We start from the raw sequence: 13,771 nt of genomic DNA on the forward strand, positions 1-13,771 counted from the left end.
GTAGATAGGTATCATGGTTGACAAGGGTGACATGCCTCAAAAAAGCATGCTTCTGCAATGCACATTTCTATGATTCAACAAGCAAACTGATTCCATTTGTTACGGTGTATTTTTTTCTATGAAATTATATAAATTACAACTAAGATTCAAAATGCCAAAGTGAGACCTAGCAGATCAAAGCCAAGGGAAAAGATTGGTTAGTCTTAAGATTATAAATATTTCTGATTATGCTCACTTGGTAAATAATTTTATGCTTTTTCTAATGTTTAACTGTACAAAAACTTGGAACTTTACACAGATGTGTATTACCTGCATATTCCTCTCTAGACATTGAGAAAAAGTTGGGAATCATTTTCTTGCTTTTCTCACTTGGAGGTGGCTCATAATTTTCTTCAACATCACCGTCGTCATGTGGATCCTCATAAGTGTCTGAATCATTTGAATGTCCGTCGGGGTTTTCATAATCACTGTTATCCTGTGCAAAAACAGAAACAGCTATGGTTTTCCTTCATTTGATTCACATGGTATACCAATTTGCACAGTGATTTTGAATTAGAATAAAAAATATGTACTGCAAAAATACAATAATTCGTATCATCATCGAATGTTAATATTGCATTGGCTGGTGTAAGTAGCAGACCATTTAATTTAATGTTTTAAACATATCAAGTGATTATAAGGCTAATGCCTCATTTCCAATGGGGAGATGTGACATTCATGCCCAGAAGTATCCCCACTTGTATCTGCAGGGCTTGCAGACGTGCTATGGAGTGAATGTGTGCACACACACCTCTCGGATGGTTATTGTGGGAGAGGCTGTGTTTCTGCACCTCTAGCTTACACACAGTCTCGCTGAGGAGCAAGTTATATCTGCCTGTTGACATCACCTAAAGCATGCGATAAAGTGGAATCTATATCAGAACCTAACATTTCTTGGAATTTACTTCTCTTAGTTTGAACCCAATTTCATATTGATTGGGCAATTTAAAAGAGGGCTTCCCCAGCTCCAGTACTAAGTGAGCTCAATAGGCTTCCTTTCAAAAACCACAAACAAGAGAAAATCTGCAGATGCTGGAAATCTGAGCAAGACACAGAAAAAGCTGGAGGAACTCAGCAGGCCAGGCAGTATCTACAGATAAAAGTACAGTCGATGTTTCAGGCCAAAACCCTTTGGCAGGACTTGCTGAAGCGTTTCGGCTCAAAATGTTGACTGTACCTTTTTCCATAGATGCTGCCTGGCCTGCTGAGTTCCTCCAGCTTTTTGGGTGTGTTGCAGCTTTCGAAAACCAGTAATTTTGAGTCAAGGAGCAGATTTATTCTCATCCATCAACTCAAATTACTGACACATTCTGGCCTCATATGGAAGGGATTTGTGGGTAGTTGGCACATTTCTACACAAATGGCTACTGCATCATACAGCAGAGCTTCTGGCCAGTTGATTTATGTTCTCCATAATAAAGAATCCTAACAGGTATACAGAGGTAATAAAATACAGTCAGATTTCCATGCGCAGGTACGTCAAAACTAATCTGGCATTTTATATTTAATCTTTACTGATACAGACAATGCAATACAATTTAGACTCAGTGCAGATGGGAATGAGTTATTTTTAGGAAATAATATTTATGAATATCAAAATTCAATTTTGTGCAATTTTGATTAATTTAAGGAGAGTATTCATCTCACTTATCTGATTTAAACAGTCATTTTCCTTGTTCATGTTCTGGATGTATGGTTTCCACTCATTGTGATGTTATCAGCTCACACTTTAGCAACTTACAACACAGAAAATGTAAAAGAGATGAATATTTGCAAGTGCAACTTTAACTTGTGGCAGAGGCTATTAGATGTCCTGCTATAGTTATTAATGGATCTTTGCACAATTTTTCTACATCTTCTACTGAATTTTAAATCATAATCTTTATCTATCCAATTTCTTGCCTGTAAGCTTGTAAATTCCATTGACTTCTGTGCGAGGCGGGAAGGATTCATCAATTCTCATTAATATCTGTCGTACACCATAATGAAATATTATTTTTATTTTCTATTAATGTTTTACTGTTGCTAAGTCAGAATCACTGAACTCCTAATCTAGTACCATTACTGGGGCCAAAATGGTTCAGCATGGAGACTGACACTACCTTCTCAGGTCAACGAAACAGCAACAGTGAGCTTGTCACCATTGTCCAAATCTTTAGAAAACTTGAAAGCACAATTGGCAATTATAAAGATATGCAGTAGAATATCTGTTAATTGTTTGATATACTTAAAAAATTAGGCTTTCAAAATTCCCTGGTTTCTACAAAACATTGTTGATTTATGCTCTCGTTTTTGGACCTGTCAAAACAAGGGTTGGGCTTGTAATCACAAGTGAGTTGCAACGGTCTGCTTTGCAAAATGGGGAAGGAAGGTCGGCGAGGGGACAGTCCAGTATTTGGGGTGGATTAAGTTCCAATCCGAGACTGGACTGCAGATGGGATAATAAGGGCCAGGCTAAGACATGGTGCATGTTAGCAAAGGACTGATAGGTGATTTGGGGACATAACAAAGATTGTTTTAGTGAATTGTGGGGATTACAGTGTGGAGGGGCTTGGGTGATCCATGGAAAAGTCAACGTAAGGAATAACTTGCAAATTAGAGTTATTAAGATGAGTGCCCTGTGTGACTTCAGGTCCTGGACCAGCTGAGGTTAATAGTCTCCATTAACTAAAACTGAAGCAGGACTTACTTGCATTGAGTAGTCCTGCTTGTACATTAGTAGATTGAGCTGCCTGGACATTTCTTGGCATTATTAACGTTACAGCTATACTGTGGACCAGGAAGGAATACCTCAAAATGAATGTCAGTTTTCCCTTAATAATTGCATTTTCACCTCTATTGCATTGCACGGTACATATAATTATCCTACTACCCGGCAGATTTTCCACTCTAGATCTTTTTTTCCCTTCTAGCACAATTTCCCCTCAAAGTTCTCTTTTGAGCATGTCCAACATTTACTAAAATCCTTGTTGTTCTGTAGTAAACATGCATTTTGTCAAAATGAAGATTCATCTATAATTATGGGAGACGTCCTGAAATTATGTATTGCATTTAATAATTATTTTATGTTTACAAAATATGTTGGTGTTCCAAATTAACAAAAACAAAGCCCAAATCTCTCAGAAGGATTATAGTATCTTGGCAGCAAAATCTACTAACATCTCAATCATGACATCATACCTTTGGTTCATATGCAAAATAACTCGGAAATTTACGGGTAATAAATTCATAAATTATACTGCAATAAAACATTCCTTCTAAAGTCTACAAAGGACACATTTACCAAAAGCATGGAACATAATGTTCCTCAGCTTCCTCAACTTATTGATTCTCCATTTTACTGTTTTCTCATGACTTGGAGCAATAAAAACAAATGGTGTTTGGTTAATCAGATAGTGGGGGAAATCTCCAGCCAAAAAGCCAATGAGTACATAAAAGGAGCAAGGTGAACTGGGGAATCTGCAATTTAATATCAGTGAAAACTAGTTTTTATACAAAAATTGCTGCAGAATTACCTTGCAGATTTACAACAGATGAATCCAATTGTAATGAAAAAAAATCACACCTGCGGATATCCAAAGTACAGCACCATACTCTTAATGAGGCAAATCTGATGGATTCTGTACTCAACATTCATTTATTTAAGTCCTGTCTCCATTGTGCTTTAAAACGTAGTCACATTAAATCATTTTAAGACCATGAAGACAATAAGACATAGGAGCAGAATTAGGCCATTTGGCCCATTGAGTCTGCTCCGCCATTCAATCATGGCTGATCCTTTTATTCCCCCCTTCCTCAACCCCATTTCCCGATGCTATCTCCAATCAACAACCCATGATTCTCTGCCTTAAATACACCCAATGACCTGGCCTCCATAGCTGCATGTGGCTACAAATTCACCACCCCCGGCTAAAGAAATTTCCCTGCATCTCTGTTTTGAATGGATGCCCATGTACTTGCACTATTAAGAACAAGATCATTCAAAGAATTTTGTCTGTGAATTCTGATAATATGAAATTCTGAATTAAACAAACTGACTGAATGAAACACATTTACAGTGGAAAATCCCACTGGGTCCTATAACAGCCTAGGCTTGGAGTAAGATCAAAAGGAAATTGTTGACTTCAATGGGCATTGTAAAGCTGGAGGGCAAAAGTAAAGCTGAAGGCAAGTTTTATTTTATAATAAGTACTGTAATTTGCTTTAATTTAATTTAAATGAGCATTTATTTGTTTTAGGCAATTTTAGCTATTTTCATTCCTAATTTCATATTTTCATGAAAAAAGACTATTTGTTAAGTGTCACTGAATTTAGAAGCTAATCAGTAGTCCTCATGCCCTAATAGTTGGAAAACCTGGGGACAAAAATCAGGTGCAATGAGAAGCTCAGCTTCACCAGTTTTACAGCATATGGGATCAAATAAACAGAATTCACAAGATTCAGCACAATTTCAGCCTAAGTTCTATACAACTTAATTTGCTCTCTACTAAAGGGGAGCTTTGGGGCTGATAATGTTTCTTCAGTACCCATTTTAAACCCTGCACTTTGACCCTCTGATGGCTTGAGCCAATGAAATTTACACACGTGGTAAGTATTGGCCTGGATACACTAAGAACAGTGATTCTTGATGGTGGGCATACACCAAGATATGGTCCATTGAAATAAATCTTTTAAAATAGTGCACCTTACACAAAACATTCCAACATTAGGTGTTCTTCCAGTTAACTGTTTTATTACACCATTAATCAGATACTTTTACACAGAGTACTTACAAATTCATTGTCAGACCATTGTTCACCACCTGGACCTTCAGCTCCTTCTATTAGTAAGAATAAGAAAAGTTAATTTTTAATAAACCAACACTTATGTTAATATAATATTTTACTTTGGAATGATGCAAATGAAAACAAATTATTGGAAGAACTCTAATATGGAAGTTGGAGAATACCAGGCAAGTTGAAACTCTTATTCCTTTTAATTGTCTACTGAGAAATGTAGAACATCTGGCCAGAAAGTTGACATCTCCAAACCACATCCAGTATAAATAAAGCCAATGTTGAAGTGGCTCTTCCACACTAATGAGTGAATGAAATCTGACTGGACCGCCAACAGGGTTTGAATGTGGTGAAGCTTCCAAACTTGCATCGCAGTGTTGAGATGCAGGAGAGCCTGGAGTCAGGTGAGGAAGGTGCTGTGAGGAAGGACTGTTCCAATAACAGGATCTAGAGGTTCTGGTCAATAATGCTAGAGGTTGTGGCATAATTCACTTGCCTTCAGTATAACTTGTCCATAGGTTTATTGAATATTAAATTAAAATGTTAGAATCACACGAGTTTCTATGATCTTCTGCAGCACAGTGAAAATCAGAGTGTTAGAAGTAAAACTTGCTATTAACCATGGATAAATTTACAATCATATGAAATGTCTGTTAATTCGTTACCATTCAAGCAGGATCCATTGGGCACAAAGAATTCCAAAACTTAGAAAAGATTTAATTTTTTTAAATTTAGAACTAAAAAATTGTAATCCAATCTATCAAGAAAATAGCTTAGCACATTTATCATAAAATTGTTTAAACTCCTTTCTTTCACATTCAGACGTATCCACCTATCTTCACACTCTTAACCATCATCAGGGAATAATTTGTAAAACAGATATTACATTTGGTGATTTGCAAATAGGTATGAGCAGAAGCTCCGGTCTAATATACTTATTAAGAATAGGTGCAATTTATGCTGGAACTGTTCACATCATCAATAGTGTAAGGAATCTTTATATACTTGATCCTCTGAGGAAACAAAAGTAGAATCTCAGTTCTAGAAATGAGTTACGTAGGTGAGGAAAATAAATTTGGTTTTTATTTATTGATTGAGACAGGTAAACTCTGCCAGCTCTATATTGGACATTAGCCTCCTCATCAATGAGCACATCTTCAAAAGGCATTGACTCAAAAAGGTGGTATCTATCATTAAAGACCCCCATCACTAAGAACATGTCTCCTTCTCATTATTATGATCAGGGAGGAGGATGAGGACACTCACTCAATATTTTAGGCACAACTTCTTCCCCTCCGCTATTCACAACATATTTGTCAGTGGTAATAAACCTATTTCTGATTCTGAAAGTAATCTAAAGGGGCTGTAAGGACTTTGAAGATATGTGGGGTTTTGGTGCTCTTGTACATTTCCTACAATAGTCATTTGGATCATTGGCCAATAGAATTTTATTGATAATTCCTTTAAAGGTAGCATGTGATGTGTCCATTGAAAATGCACTACAATACTTTCTTGCTTTTGATTAACTCAACCATCTTTTTATTCCTGATGTACAACTTAAATTATGAAATAACATCTGACAGAACAAGATTACTTTTAAGATGAATGTAATAAAAAGCTTTTTTTAACATTGTAATATTCCAGATTAAAATATTGCACTAGTCTCTTCAATATTTTAACCTAAAGTAGCAGACTTCGAAAACTAAAGTTTAAAGTTGCACTTACAGCAAACTTGTAACTGACTTAAAGTAAAAGAAAATTGAATTAACATTGAATTTTGCTTACAGAAAACTCATCAAAAAGTTGCATCCATTATAAATCTGTAGTAATTCTTTCAAAAGTGATTGAAGGCTGGAGAATTGCTTGGTACGTTGTACATGTATGCATCATCAGGACCCGCCAAGTGTCACTTCCAAAGAAAATCAGTTATATTTTAATGTGTTTCACTCAAAAATAAATAGGCACTGTATGTTCAATCATGGTAGCACTTCTCAAAAATCATAAATCTTATTCCTACCATTCCCTGCTGTGAGAGGAGTGATAAATATTTATGCTGGTGTTCTTGCTATGACCAAGGACTTCACTCCCAACGGCTTCTGGAATTAACTGGGCAAAGCTAAATTAGCTAAATATCTTCAAATTTCTCAAGTTATTTTGCATGTTTCCTCTCAGAGCAAAATAAAAAAGCACATCCCATTTGCTTTATAATTTATATCAAGATTTTTTTTGCATACATTACCTGTGTAATCTCTGTGAGGGACAGTAGGTGGTGCTTGTTTTGTGATTCTGCAGCAATTAAAGAGAGAAAAAAATAGACGCAAGAGTCAAGACAAGAACTACAATGGCAGGGAATGTTAAACTTCAAATTGTTAGTGGTTTAAGTATAACACGCACAAGATGTTATCCTGATGTGAGAGCAAATCCAAGTTAGTCCATGCATGTTAGAAACACAACAGTATTTGGTTCACTGTCAAAGGCCATGTGAGTGAAGTTAGCTTCTTGCAAAGCAACTGGTCAGTAAATAAAACGAGCCACTGGCGTTATTCACACATCGATACAAAGTTCCGGACTGCCTTTCAAGAGAATGTGAGGTACGTTCTAACAATAGAGACCAAACAGGTGGGCAGCAAGCAGTTTTACCCAGATGGATCACTACCTCACTTTTAGGGCTATTACTATCAGCACAGGAAAGATGCATGAACATCCTGCTGCAATACATGATCTAGTGATGCAGAAGCCTGCTGCTAGGTGATATAATGGAGAAAAAGAATGCAGAGATGTTTATAACCCCCCACACTACCATCACCCATTTGCCTCTTGAAGCCTAAAGCAACATATTTACATCACCAAACCACAAAAGATAGTTTAGTCAGTTCAATATAAAAATCTTTTTTTCCACTTTAGCAGTTAGTTTATTTAAGCAGAACATGCAAGGTGCATTTTCCAACTGGATGCATCAAGGTTTGCTACATCTTATAGGATCCAGATTTTCAAGCCATAATGCATCTTTGTAGGCAGGCATGTGGGTCACCTTACGGAGTGTTCTAGTAAGGGCAGAATATCAGATGAATTAACTCTTCCCAGGCTTTCAGACAGGTACAGGCATTGGTTATAACCGACGCTTCAATGAGAAACTCCACCAGCTTCTTCAGGGATCATCCCCGATGAAGATGGCAGAGTCTGTCATCGAAACGTCAGTTATAACTGATACCTGTACCCACTGGAAGCCTGGGAAGAGTTAATTACTGAAATATACCTGGAAAGCACTAGATCATCTTTCAGAATACCAGATATTCTAAAGCAATCAAACAAGTGTGGTCACTGATATCGTGTAGTTAATCAGCTGTGAAATATATCTTGATTTTAACTATTTCATTAGGGTTAGTTTAAGAATAAATATTGGCCAGAACTTTGAGGGGACACCCTTGTTTTCTTTTCAATCATACAACAAATTGTTCCACATTGTTGTAGATTGTTTCAATGAGGCACCACACTGACAGCAGCTCCAATCCCACTCCACTCTTGGAGTAGTGCCACGAGATAAAGTGCTCAGGGCTCTGGAGAAAGGGGCAACAAGATTCTAGCTCGGATGTGAGAGCACTATCTGCTGAGCCCAGGGTAATGCTAGCAAATAAATCTTAATCATATCATCTTACTTTATCAAATATACCAGTAAATAACTTATTTAGTGCCTTTTCTACTGATGCAAACGAGCTGCTTTATTACTGTAAGAATATCCTTACCAATCTGAACAGCTGAAATTTTGTTAAATCTTCTAATGCAATTCTTTATTAATTGAGATAGCATTGACCATTAAAAACTACAAGGACAAAATAGTAATATGTGCCAAAATCAATGAAATGATTTTCTAACCAAAGTGTTCTTGTTCTTGAAACAGACTGTAAAAGATTAACTAAACCTGTTTAATTTTAACAGAGGTCACAACGCATTGACTTGGAACAGAAAATCTCTACAGTACTGCATGCAACAGAATATACACCTATGAAAGATATGCAGTCATTAGCTTTGTAAATACTTAGTTGCTACATTCATTCTGAATGTGATGGAACTGTTAGCTTTTCTGGGTAAGTATTTCTAATTGTACAAAGGAATGATCACTCAATTTATAAAAACCAAATGCATCCAGGAATTTAGAGTCATTAAATTATGAATGGTCTGATTAAATCCACCAAAAGATTTTGATTGTAATTTCTTGGAAACTAGGAAGAACAAGATTTCATTTCATAATGTATGAGGGACATCCCACAAAATGAGATTCTTATTGAAATCCCCAGTGTTTCTCCAAATGTGCCATATTTCCTTGAACAACAATTCTGATTAAATGTAACCACTACATTTTTGAGACAATATTAGTTTCACCACAGTATTTCCCTTTTCTGTTTTACGGATTATTAATGCTACTTTAATCTACAATAACGCTACCACCTATTCTCCATTCATATATTGAAAGGAATGTTTGCCCAGTTATACAAGTTTTCTATTTTGGTTACCGTACAATAATAGACCTTCAAGTCAGGAGACAATTAAAGTTTCATTCCAATGAAAGCCATAATATAGAATAATCAGTTTTGGTTTTACACTTTGAAGAGAAACCATGCACCTGCAAAGCAACTCCACCTCAAAGGAAAAATATACAAAAAATAAATCACTTCCTCATCTTATAAAATTGCACCTGCAGTTGATTGATGAGGAAGTAGCAACATAATCACGATAACCATACTTATGTTTTGGGCCCTGCCAACCTTGTACTATAGAACTGCAGGAACTAATGCTAGGGAACTAAAACAAGTAATTACAGTGGATTCCAGTTAATCGGGACACATCGGACCAATGCATTTTGGACCATTAAGCAGCTGCCTCAATTAGCCTCAGTTTCAGGGAAATAGTTAAAAAGGGGTATAAAAAAGATAAACTGTGTAACAATTATGTATTTAAGTGAAATACAGAACAAATTAGAACCCCACTAACGGTACTACAGTACTATAAAACTGTGAATTAGTTCCTAATAGTTAGCAATGGAGGAATTCATCCAGTGTAAGCAATGAACAAAATCAGCGCTGACACAGAATGCAGATGATGGACTGCCTTTCTACAGTTCTGAAATGTCCTATTGCTTATTTATTGCCAACTATCAGTGACAAAAGTCACTGGTTTTTGAACACCAGCACACGCAACTGATGCTATTTAAAAACTATTCGCTTTAATCACAGTGTGGAGTCTAACCACTATATAAGTTCACGTGACTGACGCGAGTTAGAAACTGTTCGGTCTACATCCTACCCAAATTACGTGGCATAGTGTTCCAAATAAATGAATGGAATCCTGGCAATTTTCTGGATTTGTTTTAGTTCTTTAAGAGTTGTCCCAAATAACCAGCTACCCTGCTTAACTGATGGCCCAATTAACAGGAATCCTTTGTATTTCTAAAATATGCAGAATACCTAACATTAAAACTTGAGCCCTACCTTACTATTAAAGTATAATGTATAACTCTGAGCCTTCTTATTAGCGAAAGTATATTTTAATAAGAGTAGAAGTGATACTCAAGGAAATATAATATATTGAGACAGAAAGCCATAAATGAAGTTTCTTGTTTCAATGCAAAATTTTCAACCTAACATAGTTTTGAAGGCATGGGTTCGAAAAATTATTGGCCTCAAAATCCTGGAATGCTGTGATTATTCCATTTTCTACAATATACATTCGTACAAATAAAGTTAAAAATAATGTCTCAATGTAGATATGCTGCTTTAAAAGGGTCATGGTTATTTCATCACACAAAGCATGCTGATGAGAGAAAAGAATAACAGGCGTTCAATGTTTATTCATACCGATCCCAAGTATTTCTCCCGGTCTTACGCATCAAGGCCACTTGCTCATTTTGGAACCTATGAGATGGAGGAAAGTCTAACAGCTTAGCAATTGCAGGTTTTTATTAGCATAACCCCAAGAATATATTTTTCATTTGATAGTCAAGAAATACCTTTGTCAAATTTGGGGAAGATTAAGTGACCATTAAGTCAACCCATCTCATCAATCACTTTACACAATTCCATCTGAACTTTTAAAAGCAAAAGCAAATAAAAGCTGTAAATAATCATAAAACAACATTTAAATCAGTGAGATCATAACCATGAAACACATTTCGGTGAGATAAGATCTGAAAGGACAAAGGTATTTTCAATATTTCATGTTAAGTCCATGATCCCTAGAACTAGATTTCACAACCAGAATTTAACAATTGAAAAACTTGAAAAAGGATGTTAAATGTATCAAATAATGACCGACTTAAACTGATCCTTTTTATCAGTGAAAAATTTTTTAAGCTTCAAATGTGCTTAATAATAATGAGCTTCTCCATCAGAACCACTCAAGTGAAAAATGTATCCCACTAGATGCAAAATTAACATTCTAATTTTTAAGAAGAATGCTGTTATGTAATTTGCAAGTATCAATTCCTTCACATTTATCAAGTAGTCATGATTAGCACTCCCAAATGGTTACTACATTAATCCAGTAAGTAACCTGGTAGCAATAAGCAAAGAAGTTCAATAGTCTGATCGTCCACATTATTTCTGGAAGGGGAAGGAACAAATAAAGGGAGTTTTTCCCTCACTCTTTTGATATCCCTCCAGAAATATAGGCGTGTAGATATGGGGAAAGATAGATTTGATGCCTCATGATTGACCTGTGTGCAATATTCACCACCAAGACCCCTATGAATAATTGTTGTTGAGCAAGTTGCCTTCTCACCAAACAGGAAAAAGGATGGCTATCAACTGTGCTAAGCATGTCTCAAATTTGTAATGAAGAGATTCTGAAGATGCTGGAAATCCTGGTTACACAAAATGCAGGAGGAGCTCAGCAAGTCAGGCAGCATCTATGGAAGGGAATAAACAGTTGATGCTTCAGGCTGAAACTTGACGAAGGGTCTCAGTCTTCATCGCTTTCCACAGATGCTGCCTGACATGCAGCAGTTGTCCAACAGGTAGACTGGCGGGATGGAGGTGAGCTTTCCGGTTCATAGCAGCAAAATACCCATTGAGGCAAGTGGGAACATTCAACAAGAATGCAAAAGAGTTCAACAAATATGTCAGCACATTTCCCGAAGTCATTACTGAAAGGAACCGCTAACGTAAGCGGCACAGTAGCAAAGCGATGAGAAGAAGGGTGGTGTAGCGGTTAGCAGCATGGTGACATCGCTGTTCGTGGTGCAGTAGCGTAGTGGTTATTGCAAAGCTTTGCAACGGCAGTGACCAGTGAACAGGGGTCAGTTCCTGTGTGTGTGTGTGTGTATGCATGTGTGTGTGATAGATTGACTGAGTGAGTGAGTGTGTGTGTGTACGCGCGTTTAAGAAAAAGAGAGAAAAGAGGGAAGTAAAATGGTATGACAACAAGGTTTATGAAAATGAAGTTTTGATATCTGGTGCTGAATTGGCAGGCTGCTTCTGTGTTTTATGGCCAAAGAACTCTACTGGTTCCTCAAACTGGAGAATCTCTGAAGAAGATCCAAGAACTTTTCTGCCATCTGTAAATGATTAGCTATGTTGCATCAGAGCCAGCAATGATGATCAGCAAGGCTGGTCGCACCATTTGAACGCTATAGAGCCAATAGCCATTTTCGCTGCTGCAATCCCCTTGGCATTGCAGCAGCATATTGTTTGCTGTTCCATTTCTCAAACATCCATTCCAGGAGTTTCACTGAAAGACACCGGATACAGACAACTACAGTGAAAGATTACTTGAATCTGTAATCCATAAATGCGCGCGCGTGCGTGTGTCCAACACATTCCCAGAATTGGCTACACTTGAACTCAATCAATCAGAAGGGAGAAAATAAGATCCTCATTCTTTCGCAAAACAGGGATCTTAAACTAGCTGTAACCTTAAGAAAATACAACAGTAACTTCACAATACAACAATCACACCACATTGTAACATCAATAACAAGAACATCTTGAAAAGAAAAATAAAAATCATTTTAAATATGCTTTTCCATGAAACTAGATATATGAATGAAGCATATACATAATGCTGCACAAACACAGGCACACATGTGGTGTCAAGATCCATTTCAAACATTGTCTTTTCAAAATTCAAGTGTATTCTATATTGTAAAATGATACTTAAACACTAACAACTTGCCCGTATTGTGGTAAAAAGACACTGGGAACCATCTGACAAAATTGAGTTTAAAAATATTAGGGTAGATATTTCATGGAACTGTCTAGAGGAGAAAGGACAAAGAGGTGAAGTGACGAGGAAGATTCGCATCTTCTGCTATAGGCACTAAAACACAGAAAAGGTAAACCAAAATTATACAAGACACAAAAGAGAATAAAAACTATAATCTAGCAAAACAATCATAAAGTAATAGAAAATATTCAGCTTTTTATTTGATATATTTGCTTTTTAAATTAGAAAGATCACAGGTTAATTTATTTGGAAGTTTAAAAAGGCATGCCCCTTGTGGGAACAAAATATACTCAAAGTAACCACAACTGCTTGGGTCTTTGCCAGGATGGTAGCAGTAACAATAAAAGGCTGTTCTGTTTGGTTTCTTTAAGAAAATAAGGCATTCAGAAATGCAATTAATTCTGATCTTCATGGAGAACTTTGCTGAAATCTGAACAAAAGATAGGCTTATAAATAATATAATAACTTAGAATGAAACATTAACTTACTTCTTAAACTTCCTTATAATTCCACCATCATTCTTTTTAATGTCATGAACTATTTTCTGTATTTGCCTGTGAAAAAGAAATGACAAGAAATAAGTTATTGGCCTAAATGGAGCTCTGTAATCACAGAAGGATACAGTGCTGAAGATGGTCATTTAATCTCAAATTAGTATGGTAATATTAATGCAGAGGTACTTCAGTGAAAGGACAGAGTGCTCTCCAAAGCATTGGAGCTGACAATTCTAGTCAATGTAA

At 36.4% G+C, this 13,771-nt stretch overlaps 1 protein-coding gene across 6 annotated transcripts in view; it reads right to left on the minus strand.

The window, feature by feature from the left end:
* The window catches only part of blnk (B cell linker), a 208,435-nt gene that overhangs the window by 63,113 nt on the left and 131,551 nt on the right, over window positions 1-13,771 (minus strand). For 3 of the 6 annotated variants that reach the window (XM_059947616.1, XM_059947620.1, XM_059947619.1), the window contains 5 exons: window positions 13,520-13,585; window positions 10,667-10,723; window positions 7,054-7,100; window positions 4,812-4,858; window positions 310-475 (listed from right to left, as the gene is read on the minus strand). In XM_059947616.1, the coding sequence (XP_059803599.1) occupies window positions 310-475; window positions 4,812-4,858; window positions 7,054-7,100; window positions 10,667-10,723; window positions 13,520-13,585 (383 nt within the window). The remainder of the gene's footprint in view (window positions 1-309; window positions 476-4,811; window positions 4,859-7,053; window positions 7,101-10,666; window positions 10,724-13,519; window positions 13,586-13,771) is intronic. The other 3 variants (XM_059947617.1, XM_059947622.1, XM_059947621.1) reach the window with 1 other exon arrangement.

The sequence above is a fragment of the Hypanus sabinus genome, chromosome 22 (assembly GCF_030144855.1).
Source record: "Hypanus sabinus isolate sHypSab1 chromosome 22, sHypSab1.hap1, whole genome shotgun sequence".
NCBI lineage: Eukaryota > Metazoa > Chordata > Chondrichthyes > Myliobatiformes > Dasyatidae > Hypanus > Hypanus sabinus.